This window comes from Babylonia areolata, chromosome 11, assembly GCF_041734735.1.
Source record: "Babylonia areolata isolate BAREFJ2019XMU chromosome 11, ASM4173473v1, whole genome shotgun sequence".
NCBI classification, from domain to species: domain Eukaryota; kingdom Metazoa; phylum Mollusca; class Gastropoda; order Neogastropoda; family Buccinidae; genus Babylonia; species Babylonia areolata.
The window spans coordinates 43,492,697-43,510,554 of NC_134886.1; the positions used below are offsets into that span (position 1 = coordinate 43,492,697).

Here is a 17,858-nt window from a genome sequence, read left to right on the forward strand (position 1 = left end):
CTACTAGTCCGTACCATTCCCAAGCCAACGGTGGAGCTGAACGAGCAGTCAAGGAGGCTAAGAAGATTCTAAGTCAAGATGATCCAGCCCTTGCCCTCCTGATCCACCGATCCACTCCAACAACACCAACAGGAGAAAGTCCGGCTATGTTAGCTTACGGCAGAAACCTGAGAACCACACTCCCATGTCTTCCAGCAACTCTTGAGTCACGTACTGTGAACAAAGAGACTATAAGAGACAGAGACACCAGAAGCAAGCTCTCCACTAAGCTTAACTTTGACCGTCGTCACGGCACTAAAGAGCTACCAGAGCTACTTCCCGGTGACGTCGTCCTTCAGAAGTTGGACAACGAGAAGGAGTGGGGCAATCCTGCCACAGTCATCAAGCAGTGTGCACCTCGATCATACGAGATACAGGCATCCAAAGGGCTGTACCGGCGTAACAGGCGCCACCTTATGAGGACATCCAGACCCTTACCCCAACCAATCCAAATCCCAATTGTCCCCATGAACCAACCCACTGTACCCAACACTGATCCCGTCCTTCCTTTGCGGAGTCAGCCAACTCCAAGGCAGCAGAAGCAGACTCAACCTGTTCAGTGCAACCGGCCCATCCAGCGTGATGCTGAGGCGAGCCATGGACATCACTCATTCGGGGTCAGCTCCACATCCCAGCCCGATGAGCCTACGCAGATGGTGTCGTCTAAGGACCAGCCAGCGGCTACACCACAAGTGACAACGACACGAAGAGGACGCATCATCAAGAAGCCATCCCGCTACACATAGACATTATCGAAATCGATCAAATGAACATTAATTTCAATTCGAGTTTTATTGTCCATTTCGGTTTATCAACCTAAAGGGGGAGATGTCACGGTATCATGTATTTCGTGTTTCGCGATCGAAATAGTCACCTCCGGTGACCTCGACCTCGACCATGCCTCGTTTTCGATATGTACTCACTCGTTTCCGAACCATGTTGTTAGCCTGTCAGAGGCAGTTCAGTTTTTGCATCAGTAAAGGAAACATCAACAAGAGGTTCCTGTTGTTACTAGTCTGTAAGAACGTGTGAGAACGAAGCCCATTTTTGTGTGATTTGTTTCTTTGTTTTTTTCACTCTTGTATGGTAACCAATAAATCAGCTGGTGAACTAAAATCATTTTTGTGTGTGATTTGTTTTATTTGTTTTTTTGGTGTGTTTTTTTTTTCACTCTTGTATGGTAACCAATAAATCAGCTGGTGAGCTATGTTCAGTGGTCTGACAATGAGAACTTACTGCTTTTTCATTCAAAGAAGCTGGAAGAAACATTCATAACACTGCATTAGCAAACCAACAAAAAATGATTTGAAAGTATAAACATTATGCCCGTTTCGGATGTGCACACATGTTTGCATGCTTCTGCGTGTGTGTGTGTGTGTGTGTGTGTGTGTGTAAAAACAATGGTGAGTGCATACACATGTGAATGCTGGTATCATACCGTTGTCACATGTGTGTAAATTTAAAAATAAAAAAGTATATATTACAGCAAAAATATATTGAAAAATGCAGTTAGAAAATAAGAAAAAAGATTTGGTACCCTTTAATGAACAAATCAGGCCACATTTTAAACCATGAGAGATGTCTGTTAACCCATCACCAAAATTCAATCTGTAAACCTATCAGCAAAATTAAATTAACTGTGAGAGACAGCTGTGAACCTATCAACAGAATTCAATCTGTCAGCCTACCATCAAAATCCTGTCTGTAAACCTATCAGCAAATTGCAATCAACTATGAGAGACAGCTGTAAGCCCACCATAACAAAATTCAGTCTGTAAACCTATCATCAAAATTCAATCAGCTGTCAGAGACAACACTGAACAGTAACTGAGTAAACCTATCATCCAAATTCTGTCTAAACCTATCAAAATTCTGTCTAAACCTATCATCCAAATTCTGTCTAAACCTATCAAAATTCTGTCTAAACCTATCATCCAAATTCTGTCTAAACCTATCATCCAAATTCTGTCTAAACCTATCAAAATTCTGTCTAAACCTATCATCCAAATTCTGTCTAAACCTATCATCCAAATTCTGTCTAAACCTATCATCCAAGTCAAATCAGCTGTGAGAGACAGTTCTAAACTGATCATCAAAATATGATCTGTAGACCTCTCATCAAATTCACTCTTTAAATCTATCGTCAAAAGTTAATCAAACGATAGAGTAAACTGATCATCAAAATATGATCTGTAGACCTCTCATCAAATTCACTCTTTAAATCTATCGTCAAAAGTTAATCAAACGATAGAGTAAACTGATCATCAAAATATGATCTGTAGACCTCTCATCAAATTCACTCTTTAAATCTATCATCAAAAGTTAATCAAACGACGGAGTAAATATCACTGACTGACTGATAATGAGAAAGGTGGCAGAATGGTTATGACGTTTATTTGCCAATACAGTGTCCATGAAGGTTTGGGTTCGAACCTTGCTCTCGCCCTTTCTCCCAAGTTTGACTGGAAAATCAAACTGAGTGTCAATCAAATGAGACAATAAATCAAGGTCTCGTCTGCAGTATGCACTTAGTGCACTGGAAAAGAACCCATGGCAACATAAATGTTGTCCTGACAACATTCTGTTGCAGAAAATTAATTCTGATAAGTACACAAATATTATAAGCATGCACTCAAGGCCTGACAAAGTGCGCTGGGTTACGCTGCTGGTCGGGCATCTGCTTGGTAGATGTGGTGTAGCTCATATGGATTTGTCCAAATGCAGTGACACCTCCTTGAGAAACTGAAACCTAAAGTGAACCTAAACCTGAAACCTATCCTTGGTCAGAGACCAAACACCAAGCACTTTACAAAGAGAGAGTCACTTTGCACATGATCACCATGACAACAAAGCTGCCATCCCGGCACCACAAACATCTGCACACTACTCACGGGAATGAGGGGCTCATAGCGCCCTTCATCACGGCACTCGTACCACACCCACTGTGTGTAGTAGTTGAAAAGAGACCCAGCCTCACACTCCACGTATGAAGGGGTGGACCACCGACGCACTCTGAGGATGTGTCCTGGATCAAGCTGGCTGACTGAACTGGCAATCACATGAGCCTTCATGGTGTTGAAATTCACGGACAGATTCACCGCACCCAAGGTCTCCAGTATGACCTGCGCAGATCAACCCAGGGTCAAGGTAATACCATTCACGGCTCATCGCAGCGGCTCTTCCTTTTTCAAATTCCTGAAGTAAAGAGCTCACTGATGCTGCTCAGTGCTTTCTTTCCAAACCAAATTTTCTTTAGGCACAGACCATTGCACAGGTTTTAGTTTTTCTTTGCATGCACACAACAAGCAGCCAGATCACACCTGAAGGTTTGGAGACACGAGGAGATCTTTTGCCCTTCCTGGCCTTCATCCTGGTTCCCCACACCCATCCTCTGTCCCCCCTGACTCCCCTACCACCTGGCTTCCTTCCATGGGTGCTGCACCCCTGTCTGCTGCATACCAAGTGTCAAGACTGCGGAAATACAACATGCAGCTGAACTTTGTTTCCTTGTCTTCCCACATACACTGTAACTACGTTTTAATTTGCCCACACGCTAACTGCTCACTGTCTCTTACTGGTGCCTCTGCATTGCTGACTTCCCCTTTGGAAGAACTGGCAGTTTAACATCAGCATCCACCTGAGGTGGTATGGCTGACAGGTATAATCATCCCAGGACAAAAGGAGGCAAGTGTGTAGAGATCTAGTTTTGTCTTATAGTTAACTGTGGAAAAGAAAAAAATCCTTTCTCAAGGTGATAGCATCCCTCTCTTTGTCTCTGCCTCTGCTCTGCTCCTTTCCTTGCAGTGCAGTGACCATTCCTATCACTTCCACCCTGACTGTGTGTGTGTAGACCTCTCTCTGTAACTGTAGCCTATAACTGAATAGAATAAAGGGCTCAAAAGTTCAATAAGTGTTCCCGTTGGATGTAATAAATGAACCCTACAGCAACAACATTACCATCATTACAAGGGGGACCTATTTAACACTACACCGACACCACCAAAGAATGATACCATGTTTGATGTGGGCAGCGAAAATACCAATATCTGTATTGGGTCTCTGTGATTCATGCACACAACAGAAGACTTTCTTTATTTCTCTTCATTCCCTTCCTTCTCCAAAAACATCTGCCTCTTATACACAGATAATGTAAAAATAAAAATAAAAAAGACCAATGATTTGGCACCAATAATTATCATTCCTGAATACAGTCTGTTTCAACAAGTTTTTTGTTTTATTTTTCTTTACTGATTTTGCCAAATGCTAGCAAGATTTTTCCCTGTCCCAACAAACTGACATGTTGAGCAGGCTCCATGATTTACCTTAAAGTTGTGCAACATGAAGCCAAACATTTCACTATCCCTGTACAGATGGGCAGAAAGCAAACTGCAGTAATACCTCACACTTCACTTCTTCTCGCAGGTTGCAGAAATCCTGTTCTATATCAGTGCTGTCCTGGTCGGAGAAGTCCAGCCAGCCTCCAACAGCATGCAGCTGCCACACAAAGGGGGCGTTATTGGGGTGGTGAAATCGAGGACACATGTAGCCCTTGCTACAGGTGTATGTCCAGGTGTGATGCTCGCAAAGGTGTGTGTAGTGGCTGGCTGGCAACATTGCCTGTTCTTCTCTCCCTGGAAAGACAATCATCAGAAGTGTAAAATGTTGGGTTCTGCAAATCCGAATACAATACTGCAACTGCAACTGCAAACAAGTACATTAATTAGGCATTAAGGAATTCAGGTTTTATTAGTGAGAAATTATTGATCATTTGATAACAAGGCAATTAAAGTATTTCATTCACAAGTGTGAACAGTCTAGCCCTTTGTCATTTTGAACACAAGTGTTTGCATTGTATTTCTCTTTTTTGTCACAACAGATTTCTCTGAGTGAAATTCGGGCTGCTCTCCCCAGGTAGAGCGCGTCGCTACATTGAGAGCGCCACCCATTTTTATACATTTTTTCCTGTATGCAGTTTATTTGTTTTTCCTATCGCTGTGGATTTTTCTACAGAATTTTGCCAGGGAGCAGCCCTTTTGTTGCCATGGATTCTTTTACGTGCACTGAGTGCATGCTGCAAATGGGGCCTTGCTTTATCATCTCATCTGAATGACTAGCGTCCAGACCACCACTCAAGGTCTAGTGGAGAGGGAGAAAATACCGGTGACTGAGCTGTGATTCGAACCAGTGTACTCAGATTCTCTCGCTTCCTAGGCGGACGCGTTACCTCTAGGCTATTACTCCATACATGCACAAACATGCACGCACGCACGCACGCACACACACACACACACACACACACACACACACGTAATGTACACAGACACAGATTCAGAAATTTGTTTTTGTTTGTTTGTTCTGTAATGATAATAACAATGGGTAATGATAATAACAATGGGTAATGATAATAACAATGGGTAATTAATGGGTAATGGGTAATGATAATAACAATGGGTAATGGGTAATTAATGGGTAATGATAATAACAATGGGTAATGATGATAACAATGGGTAATCATAATAACAATGGGTAATGGGTAATTAATGGGTAATGGGTAATGATAATAACAATGGGTAATGGGTAATTAATGGGTAATGGGTAATGATAATAACAATGGGTAATGATAATAACAATGGGTAATGGGTAATGATAATAACAATGGGTAATGATAATAACAATGGGTAATGATGATAACAATGGGTAATGGGTAATTAATGGGTAATGGGTAATGATAATAACAATGGGTAATGATAATAACAATGGGTAATGATGATAACAATGGGTAATGATAATAACAATGGATAATGGGTAATGATAATAACAATGGGTAATGATAATAACAATGGGTAATGGGTAATGATAACAATGGACATCCTGACCTGTCAGCTGGGTTTTTATCATAGTGACATGTCAGCCCTTCACTGACGAACGTACTATTAGCAGCAGTCAAGGGGTTAAAACTTTTCTCTTTTTTTAAAAACAAAATTAGTGGGCTCCCCCCCCCCTCCACACACACACCCACTCTCTCCCTTTCTCTCTCTCTCCCCCTCTCTCTCTCTCTCTCTCTCTCTCTCTCTCTCTCTTCATAATACCCCTAAAACTGGTGGCTCAATCCTTGTTTTGAACCTTAACAAAGACCAAAAGCATCTGTAAAAAAAGAAAAAAAGAAAGAAAAAAATAATTCAAAGAATAATAAAAACTTTGAATTACATGGTAATAGGTTTCATACTGTTATCCATTCATTAGAACTTGATTAGTTCATGATCATCAGCAAATGTTAATATATTTCACACCCTGCATGTCAGAAACTGAGAAAGATAACACCAGGAAAATAAAATCACATGACAGACATTCCTTTTCATAGCCACTTGTCTTCTTTTTGGTTTTGTTTTGTATAATCAGTCAGTTCCGTATTTCAAAACAGTCTCCACAAGACACAGCACAGGGATTTGTTCAGATTTAAAATGCTTACTTATGTTGGCATTCGTTACCACTCACATTACGTTTCTAACCTGGGAGTTTTAACACAAGTTTACACAACACAATGATAACTAATTTGTTGCTCACCTTCAACAGTGGCCGGTGCTTTGAGCCCTTTCAATACAAATGGACCATGAGCTTGCTGTTCTTGAGATTTCAGGCTTTGTTTCAGTTTATCTTGGCGCTTTTTGGAGTATGGGGGTCCCTGTCGTTTGCTTGCTAGATCTGAATCTTGTTCTTGATCGTGCAGGCTTTGTTTCGGTTATCTTGATGCTTTTGTGAGTTTGGGGGTCCCTGTCGTTTGCTTGCAAGACCTGAAGCAGACACTGGAGGCGCTTTAGTACCGTCTTGCATGGATTCCTGCTTCATTGTTATGACCATTTTCCACAGAACCTGTTCATTGATACGCTGCATGTTGAAGGTCTCAATGACCCAATCATTGTGCTCTGTTCCTTTGATTTTATGGCCAAGTTTGCAGTTTTCGTCAAAGCAATTTTTCATGATGAACTGGGCACAAACATGGAGATCAGTGCAATCATCTTTACATTTTCCTTTGTTGAACTTGTCACAAACCACAGGCAAACTTCGCAAGACAATGGTGCGTATGTCCTCCTCTGAATAATCCTGAAGACCAGCCTTTGCGCAGACCTTGGCATTGCTCTGTGTCAGGAAGCTGTGATTAAAATGACAAGCAGACTGACGTTGGCAACATCCTGAAACAAAGTTTCTGCAAATGTGTAGGAATTGGCAGTCTTCGTTTCCACACTTGTCAGTGTTAGGCTTTCTGTATTTATAGCAAAGACGAGCTTCTTTTGAAAGGACCGAAACAAACTTAACCAAGTCATTCTCTTCAAAGGTAAGAAAGCGTCTGGACTGTTTAAGCCAAGCAGCTGCCTGGGAATGGCTGATGCCTTTGAAGAGGTCACCTTTCTGTGAAAACAAAGTACCAAACTTGGTTCTTCCATTGAACTGCCTGAGCAGAAAATTGAAGATCTTGATCGATTCATCAAGACTGATCTCTGGAATGCCAACTTTGTCATCACTGTTAGAAGGCTGCTGCTCCTGTTTGTTCTTAGCAGATGTCGATGGTTTGTCTGTGTCTCTGTCAGCGGTGGATGGTCTCTGTGGAGGTCTGTCCTTCCTGTCTTCCTCCCTCTGCTTGGGTCTGACATCTCGATCATTTCCCTGCCCGGAAAATTTCTGGTTCAGGCCTTGAGAGCTTCCTCTTGTCGGTCCAGCTGACCTCTTCAGTGGTGGCTGATGCTGGCGCTCTACACTGGGCCCTCGTGGACCCCGCTGACCAACTGACTGACCTCCCCTGTTCTGATTGCCCTGTTGGGGAAAGGGTGGTGGGTTGCCCAGCAGATATGTTCTATTTTCAGGCTGACTAAATGCTGGGGGACCAGGCTGATTAAAAGCTGGCTGGCCTGGGTGTTGTTCCCTATAGGGCTTCTGTTGGCGATTGTCCTGTTGCCGATAATCTTGCTGACGATAGTCTTGTTGGCGGAAGCCCTGTTGGTGATAGCCCTGTTGGCGATAGCCCTGCTGACAAGAGTCCTGTTGGCGACAGTCCTTTTGGTGATAGCCCTGCTGATTAGGTTGCATTAGGCTTGGAATGGGTTGCTGCTGAAGGAATTGCATGGGGTTGGAGGACGCATCACTGGACAGCAGTGGCCCTGGCTGCTGGGAGTAAGGGAGGTAACCAGGCTGTGAAAACTGAGACGGAGGTACTACTCCCCCTGCCGGAGGAACGCTGTGGTAGTAAATGTGAATCTCCTGCTGTGCAGGGCCAGGGGTTTTCTCCCCTGACAGTACTCTGAGGTCGTTACAGCTGGCTCTGCGCTGTTCACCACCGTTGTCTCCCCTCTGGCTGTACCTGCCCCCACGCCCCCTCCCTCGTCCTTGGTACCTTCCTCCTCTCCCCAGCTGCTTTCCTTGACCTTCACTGGTGACACTGCTGCCTCCATCGCTGTCATCCTCGCTTCCATTACCGTCATCACTGCAGTCAACATCTTCAGGAAACTGCTTCTCTCCATCTCTTCTGGGTCTTCCTCCCCGTCTCCTTCCTCCTTGTCCTCTTCCCCTGCCCGACTTGCCCCGCTGGCCCCTGCCTGCAGTGCTGCCTCCATCTTCTTGCAGATTGGGCTGGCTGCCAAATTTGACTTGAAACGTCATGATGTCATGTATGCTTACTTCTTCCTGATAGAACGCTGAACACTGCTAATTAATTCTGATTGTCATCGGTTTTTGTTGCTTTTTTTGTCTGTGCACTTCAGTTTGAAGTAAAGCGTCTCAGATCATTTTGCTGTGCTTGTCAATGTGTAAGTGACTATTACTTTTGAGAGTCAAGTTCTCAACATGAGTGGCTGTGATGGAGCAGTCTTGAGTCCTGGCCTCCCAGTCCAGTCTGCCTGGAGTGTGGTAGTGTCTGCAAAGAAAACACAAAGACCTTTAATAAATCTGACAAATCATGAGATTAGTTCACAGACCTCTAATAACAATAGCTGTATGAAACTATCTGCTACACATAACCAATCCTGTTCTCTTGCTTATTTTATGTACTATCCCCCACCCCCACCCACCCCCCAATATTCCTTGTGACCCTGGTACACTTGGGAATAAAGATTTATTCTATTCTCTTTTATTCTTCTATTCTATTTCAAAGAGATCTGACTGGCCAGATGAAAGGAGCACCTTCTTGCTGTCCAAAATCAGGGAACACTCCTGCCTGGCCTGCCTCACCAGAACCTTGCCACACTGGTGTGCAAGAAACATGCCTCTCTTTGACTGAAAAAGCAATTTTCACAATGTGAGAATAAACAAAATTGGAATGGTGCTTTGATACGAGACTACTCAAGCCTGTCTCACATAAAAGGGAAGTAAAACATGGTACAAAGTTATGATTTCATTTTATTTCATCTTAAGAATAAGAATATGAATGATGATAACAACATAATGATAACAATAACAATGATGCACCTTTGTATTGTGGTCTTTTTTCTTCAAAAGCTCAGGGCACTTTACATGAAAGAAAAAGTTACAATGCATATGGAACAGCCATGGCCCATCTCTCTCCTTTTCTGCACCCCCCCCCCCTCCCCCCACCCCCAAAGCCCCTCCCCTCCTCTCTCTCTCTCTCATACAAGTAAAGTGAAGTGGTAGGCATGGGGTGGTGTTGCAGAAGTAAGAAACCAAGAGTGCTTGCATATGGCTTTTGAAAAGATGAGTTTTAGCAAAGAGCGAAAGGTACAGAGAGTCAGATGAATGGGCATGATGTGGAAGGTTGTTTCAGATATATAATGAGCATTCACCATGGGTTCCTCCACTGACACGTACAAGGAATCTCCAGAAAGCCAGTCGATCAGTTCCACTGAATGTTCACTTCACTCAGTTTTCTTTGTTTTGGTTTTTTCCAACTGAAGTAATTTGCAGTGATCACTGATACTACTGACAGTGAATGTGTGTGTGTGTGTGTGTGTGTGTGTGTGTGTGAGTGTGTGTGTGAGTGAGTGAACGCACAATTTTTGCACTTTATCATCTTGCACAGAACTGCACTTATCCACCACAAATAAAAAACTAGGTCTAATTTACTGATGGTCAAATGTTACATATAACTTAGTGAAAAAAAAATTACTTCAGTATTTGAACATGGTTACTTTTCTACATGCAAGGAGCCCATAAATTTCTATCATCAGGTATGTGTGTGTGTGTGTGTGTGTGTGTGTGTGTGTGTGTGAAGAATAGAATAGAATAGAATAGAATACTTTTTATTGTCATAAAACCTTAAAGTTTATAAGACACAATGAAACATAAACATGAGCATATTAAGAAGAGAAACATTCATGAACAAATTTCGCCAGACTTGGCTGTATTTCTGTTAGAAGGATCAATTCACTAGGCTTTGCATTTGGACGACATATATCGAGTAGGAATCTGTGTCTGTAAGTATTGTACTTTACACAATTGTCTAAAAGGTGAATCTCATCTTCTAAACTGTTACAAGTATCACACAGTCTTTGTTCTTTCGGTGTATTTTTATATCTTCCCTGTTCGATTTGTAAGTCATGGGCGCTGATTCGTAACATGGTCAGTGCTTTCCTGTGTTGTGTATTTGCTGTATTCTTTAAATATGGTTCAATTTTATAATTTGTCACAGCGTTCTTGTAAAATGCTAATTTAGATGAACTGTCATGTTTCTGTTTCCAAAATTTTATATATTCATTTTCAAGCTTCTTGGATACAGCATGCTTTAATCTTTTAACACTAAAAGTGAACTGATTTTTCCAAACATGATCTAATCCAGTGCTAGTTAATACATTTCTTATGAAAAGTAGCCACTGAACATTTTCATTTGTTTGACGATACATGCAGTTATATGTTGTGTATACAAGTGAATTTTGAGGAAGCTCTAATATGTGTATCCAATAGCCAATAACTTGACATATTATTTTTAGGCTAATAGGAAATCTTCCTAATTCTCCTAACTCTATCTAGCTACAAACATATTATACATACATACCACTCGGCAGACAGTTGACTCACACAAGTGTAGGGACTACACCGGCACGTAATCCCATTGTGTTGATTGTGTGTAGGGTCAAGATCCAGTTTCACCCACCTCTACCTACACCCCCACACCCCCACCCAACTGGCAGGGTTTGTCTTCAGCACGCACACACACAGTTATCAATATCAAGGTCATTACACACCAGTGTTCTGTGTTTTGATTCAAGCATCACTCCCCCACCCCCCAATTATATTAAGTCTTCATGTAGTCTGTGTGCATGTGGGTGGGTGTTTATTCTGTGTGTTTATTTGCACATGCATATGTGTATGTGTTTCTGTAAGTGTATGGGGTGGGTGGAGATGCAGGGGGCATATTTTGTGTAGGGCATTTTCTTGTGTCTTTTGTGTGTGGGTGGCTGTGTGTGTGTGCGTGTGATTGTTCACATCTGTAGTAATTATTGTTTTGGTATATAAATACACATATATAATTATGTTATTTTTTCATGTGGAGAGGTATGTTATTATGCACTACTGTACACACGTATTATTTCGTGTGAGGCACTTGGAGCCCATTATTTGGGAAGTTTACACCATATAAGTACAATCTATTATTATTAGTTAGAGCCCATTATGTGGGGAGTTTACACCACATGAGTACTTTTTCTTCCTCTTCTTCTTATTCTTCTTAGTATTATCATTATCATCATCATTATTATTATCATTGTTGCTGTTTAAAAGCAAAAGCAGCAAGAATTAGGTATTTGGGTATTGTGATGCATGATATGTATTCATGATGTTTTTGAGTGTGATGGGGTTTGTTGTTGTTTTTGGTGGGGTTTTTTGGTTCTTTGTTTGTTTGTGTGTGCGTGCGTGCGTGCGTGCGTGCGTGCGTGCATGTGTGTGTGTGTGTGTGAATGTTTGGTTGGATGTCTATGCAGGGTAATGCATGAAAGTTGTCATTTTTGTGTTGAGATGCATGTTTTACACATTGGCTTTTACATCTTACAGTGCAGCTGAGCATATCTTACAAGGAAACATGCTATATGAATTATAATCAGTTTTATCACCATCGTCAACATTGTTATTGTAAAAAGGGGTGTGGGAGTGGGGGTAAAAGGAGAAGGAAGGGGTAGGTAGGATAACAGGCAGAGGATAGGTGCACAATCCACTCTCTCCTCGTACCACAGCAGGGTCTTTTAGTAAGATGAATTGAGGTGTTTATTTCTCTAACTTAACACAGCACTTATCAGCACATCCTAACTTAGCAGCACATCCTAACTTTGCAGTTAGCAGTTAGCAGCAGCTAGCATTTAGCAGCACACCTTGAACACATACAAATACCAAAACCCAGGTCAAAACAATACCAAAACATATGCTAAACATCATTGCCATGAAAGGCTAGAATAACATGCAAACATCAATATGTCGTCGGACCGATTCACCACGTATGCAAATGTATACACTCTCCTCAAAGAAATCCATGTGGAATACAGAAGCTCTATTTACTTTAGCTTATCCTCAACCAACAATTAGTGACATAAAATATTGTACCAAATATATGACTAATACAAACTGCACCAAACATGTCACTGACTAAAATACAAACTCTCAGTCTTCATAACCACAGTTAAACCACGTACAATAATAACTGTTTACAAAGTACCAAACATATCTTCCCTTTGTCTCTACAAAGTATCTCACTGGTAATCATAGTACCAAGTAAACTGTCTCAAAGACTCAAACCAGTATTTCCACTGAGCAAAGTATTGGCTACATTTTATACCTTAACTACTTTTCTTTCACTCAACAAGTTACACACATACTAGCTGTACTCTGACACAACTCATGGTTTCTGAATCAAATACATGTTTGTTACACTTATAATTATGTGCAGTTAGCACATCAAATCAGTGGTTCTATTAGTGTTTATGTGATAAACATCTCAGTTCACTTCGTGTTCTTGTGACGGAATACAATCCCACTGGGGCAGTGTGTTAGTCACAGAACCCAATACTTGAAATCAAACATTCAACTAAGTCCAAAAAATAGATCCTTGTTCACTACTTACAGCCCTCCTGGTCAACAGATGTCTTTCTCAGTGGAACCTCAGTCTCTCAGTCAGGCTCCCTAGTTTGCTAGCAGCAAGGAAAAGGCTGTAGTCATGTGAGCTTGCTGTTTATATTCATGCAACCCAATGGACCAACGGTCCCAACACTCCGTCTGTGTCTATGATTTAGAGACACATCACCTGATTGGTTGTAAACACACTATATGTATAAAATGTTCCAGAAGGACACCTGTGGTTGGTCAGAAGAGGATGACCAATAGCCAGGATGCAACACACACACTGTCCTAATCCCTACAAACACTCCAGGGGTAGTGTGTTGTGACTTGGGGATGCCACAACCCAACCCTAACCTGGCACTATAACATTTTTATTATTATTATTATCATAAACAGCGGAACAAGAGCAAAAGCAGAAGAGGCACTGATAGTAATACAGTAGTAACTGTACAGGCAGAAGTAGTACACAGTTAGTGGTTGTGATTTCTTGTTTCAGTACTGACCTGCAGTGCACTATCATTCCCAGGCAGTCATGCGACTACAGGTATAGATCAAATCACATGCATGTGCTCAAGTTCGGGTGGTTGGCTGGGGGTGTGAGGGTAGATGTCAGTTCTCACCAACTACCTTTATGATTACCAATGAGTATCAGTGAATCCAGGTACAACTGACTTTTTCTTCTTCTTTTTTTTTTTTTTTTTTTTAACTGTCAAAATCAGGAACTGGATAAAGCACCAACCACATAATTATGATATAAGCAGTCGATGTAAGCGTGTCGATACTCCCCCGTGTCAATACTCACCCGCGTCGATACTCCCCCATGTCAATATTCCCCAGTGTGTGTGTGTGTGTGTGTGTGTGTGTGTGTGGTTGTTGCTGCTGCTGCAGCTGTTGTATTCTTCTTCTTCTTCAGTTTAGCGTCTTTTAATCATAAGTGTTATTTGACAAACTGAACATAGAGGAAAAAGACAGCTACTGGTGAGGGAAAAGTAACTGTTCACGCAGTGTGTGTGTGTGTGTGTGTGTGTGTGTGTGTGTGTGTGTGTGTGTGTTAGATAACTTATAATTGGTGAAAGTGTGTGTAAAATATGAGATTACAATATAACATCCTTAGAACGAATAGTACTAATGATAACAGTAAGCGAACTTGACTAATCAACAATTAAAGATTTGAATCGGTATGATTAAGCACTGATAAGCAATATCATGTAACTTGATGTGATTTGCAACATATAAACAGGGGAAAATATATCAATTGATTTGTTTGATGTATTTAAGGCATATGGTTTTGGGGGGTGGGGTTATACGTGTTTGCATGGATTGCTCATGTTTTCGATTTTATTTATTGATTGTTTTCACACACACAGACTGATAGAGAGAGAGAAAGAGAGAGAGAGAGAGCATTTCGCTGCTGTAAGATTTAGCAGGGATAATTCATGTTATATAATGTGTAATACATATGAAATAAAGAAGAAAATTCATCAGTTGTGTGTGTGGATTTCTGCTCCTTACATTCTTTTTATATTTTCGTTTTGTTTTTGACTCACTTGTGTAAACAAAGTGAGTCTATGTTTTAACCCGGTGTTCGGTTGTCTGTGTGTGTGTGTCTGTGTGTCCTTGGTAAACTTTAACATTGCCATTTTCTCTGCAAATACTTTGTCAGTTGACACCAAATTAGGCATAAAAATAGGAAAAATTCAGTTCTTTCCAGTCATCTTGTTTAAAACAATATTGCACCTCTGGGATGGGCACAAAAAAAATAAGAAAAGAAGCCAAATTGTATGCAAACTGCATTTAGTGTTATATATATATATATATATATATATATATATATATATATATATATATATATATATATATATATCTTCTTCTTTTCTTTTTTTTAATTTTTTTATTCTCTAAACTTGGCACTTTGATATGATATTCTGACACAACGACAAGAGCAGTCATTTTTATCTCTTTTTTTTTCAAACAGGAACTTCTTTTGCTAAGCATGGAAGTTATATTTATTTTGCAAACGTTTTGATGCTGAAAGTAAAAAAGGGAAATTAATCTGTAATTAATGCTAGGGGACTTAATTTGCTTTAAACTGATCTTTCTCATCTTAAACATTTCATTTTGAAATTATACTCAAATGATGTAAAGTTGGAGAAGGAGACTGTTAAATATTTATTCAGAGAAAGATTTGTGAACGCCTCATCACTTACTGGATTATGCCCCAAACTGCCATAAAGATACCCATAGAATCAGTCGTAATTCACAGTCAAAAATACTAAACCATGAGAGTTAATACCCTTGAATTGATGAAACGCAAAAATTTCCAGTCTTGACTTTTCTCAAAATGAAGTCCTTTTCACTTCAAACAACATTTAGAAGTACTTGTACTTGGCTCTACATGTTATTAGTTTAACAAAATACTCAATTTTCATATCAACTTTAAAACTATAGAAAGAACATAAAAGAGAAATTGAATCGACCATGTCAGTTTCAGTTTCAACCCGGTGTAACTAAACTTGTACATCTATCTAGATCCAGAGAAAATGGCTAAATGTTGCAGTGTGACTGCGGCGATAGCCACGTCTCCTTTACCGCAGACTTAAAAAGAATTTTTAATTGTCCTTAAAGATTTTTTGAATGCCCAAGATACACCAGAATATGATTTGAACAGCATTCTCACTGCGAATACCGCAATCGATTTATTGCCCTTTAAAAAAAGCATGTTTAAATACATTGTTGAACGTCAGTTAAGAAGCCACGATAGTGTAATGGATAAGACAGTTTCTTCTTTTCCGAATACGTGGGGTTCGAATCTGCCGGTAGGATTTTTTTTTTTTTTTTTAACCTGAAGCTTAAGTTATATAACAGAACACATTTTAACGATTACATTTTTTTTAAAGTGCATCACAAGTGAGTCTTGAAGGCCTTGCCTCTCTTGTTTGCTGTAGGTTTCATCACACACACACACACACACACACACACACACACACACAAGACATGTATAACTGTATAAAATTAAACTGTAAAGTACATACCCAGACATACAAACAGTGTTGCAAGTTCTATACAATGTAAGACAACTTGTGGAAATAACAGTGTAATATGTTGAAAATTGTTTTAAAATGCTGTCATCTCTTTTATTTCTGATGTGTACATTTACTTTGCAGGAACAAATTGAAGACCCGATATTCAGTGAAAATGAAGAAATAAGCAAGTTTCCAGTTGAAACAAAGAAGCCGGAAGACAATGTGCCCGAGGTAAATTGTAATACAATACACTGTATACAGGTATTGTTCAAATATATACGTAGTTACACATACTGTTTGAAAGTCGACAAGTGTTTATGTTGAGAATGCATGTGTATTTTTCCTCTTTTTTTCCCATATTGCTCATGTTCCCATTTTTTATATCACCTGCTAATGTTCTGTCCATTGTCGTACAAAACTTAAACATGTGCAAGCTGTCCGAAATTCTTTTTTTTGTTCTTGTTCTTTTTTCTTCAATATATTGTAAAATATATTTCAAGAATATTGTGCTTAAAGCAGCTTTTTGGGCTGTTATTTCATTACAATTAGACTTCAAATTCATTCTCATACTGAGTGACATAGATAACTCAAATGTTAGTGAAACAGTGATAGTGAAGCAGCACACGGACGCCGGACAACGTTTAAAACATTTGATAACAAAACTAAAACATTCTCAAATCAACTTCGCAAAAACAGTCGTTGAACAACGTGGTCATAGCAACGCTTCCGGTTTCAAATACAATTGACTAAAAACCCAAATCGCATGCGACGTTATGTCATTAGGTAAGTCGCATTAGGTAAGTGCTACAGGGCTCCCCCCAGAACGGCGCACTGCGTTGAATGCAAACGTACCAAAATAAAACAAGTAATATAATGGATAGACTCGCTAACAACTGTCCAATATCATTTGGAAAGTATAAGCTTGGTTGAGTCTTTGAGGTATCATTAATAAGGGGAACAAGAAAATGTCTGTTCGACCTGTTCTATGTTGCAATGTTCAGACTCGGCTGAGTCGGTAAAATGTTCGATATTTCTTTGGCTTCTGCACCAGTCTTCCTGTGCGAGTTGTAACTTGTGGTGCCGGAGCATCTGACAAAGGATACTGGGCAGGTGCTGGAATGTTGCCTTGTGCATCATCAGATCTGGTAACGCGATCAGATCCGGCAGCATCACCCATTTTGGCAGTGCGATCTTCCTGAGGAGCATGAGGGTCCTGTGGTTCAGACACACAGGAATCCTGATTGGTTTTGGGAAAAGTTTGTGGGGAATAAGCAGGCTTGAGTCGATCCAGTGACACGCGAACAGCCTTTCCATCTTTGAAAATGTCAAAGTGTTTTTCAGCACGGGTCAATACAGGGAAAGGTCCATCGTAAGGTCTCACTAATGGGCCCTTGTGTGCGTCATGTCGAAGGTACACCTGATCCGCTGACTGCAAGTTTTTGGGAATGTACGACGCTGATGATCCATGGTGGGAAGGGGGGGAAGGGGAAAGTTTTCTAAGTTTTTCTTGCAGTTCTTGGACGAAAGTACTGGAAGGGAACACTTTGTCTGCACATGGGGGTGGAAGGAAATCGCCAGGCACTTGGAGGTTTGTGCCATAAGTGAAGAGAACATGAGCAGCATCAAGATCTTCTTTCCACGTTGTCCGGATGCCAAGCATCACGATCGGTAGTTCATTCATCCAGCGTGGTCCATTGAGGCGAGCTTTGAGAGCAGCTTTGAGGCTGCGATGAAACCTTTCCACCATGC

General features: G+C 40.7%; 1 protein-coding gene across 1 annotated transcript in view; it reads right to left on the bottom strand.

The window, feature by feature from the left end:
* Positions 1 to 17,858, bottom strand: part of LOC143287759 (uncharacterized) — a 51,860-nt gene that overhangs the window by 10,445 nt on the left and 23,557 nt on the right. Inside the window, 4 exon segments of the mRNA XM_076596032.1 lie at positions 2,931 to 3,161; positions 4,438 to 4,670; positions 6,604 to 6,735; positions 6,738 to 8,944. Of these exon segments, the coding sequence (XP_076452147.1) occupies positions 2,931 to 3,161; positions 4,438 to 4,670; positions 6,604 to 6,735; positions 6,738 to 8,691 (2,550 nt within the window). The 5' untranslated portion in view covers positions 8,692 to 8,944.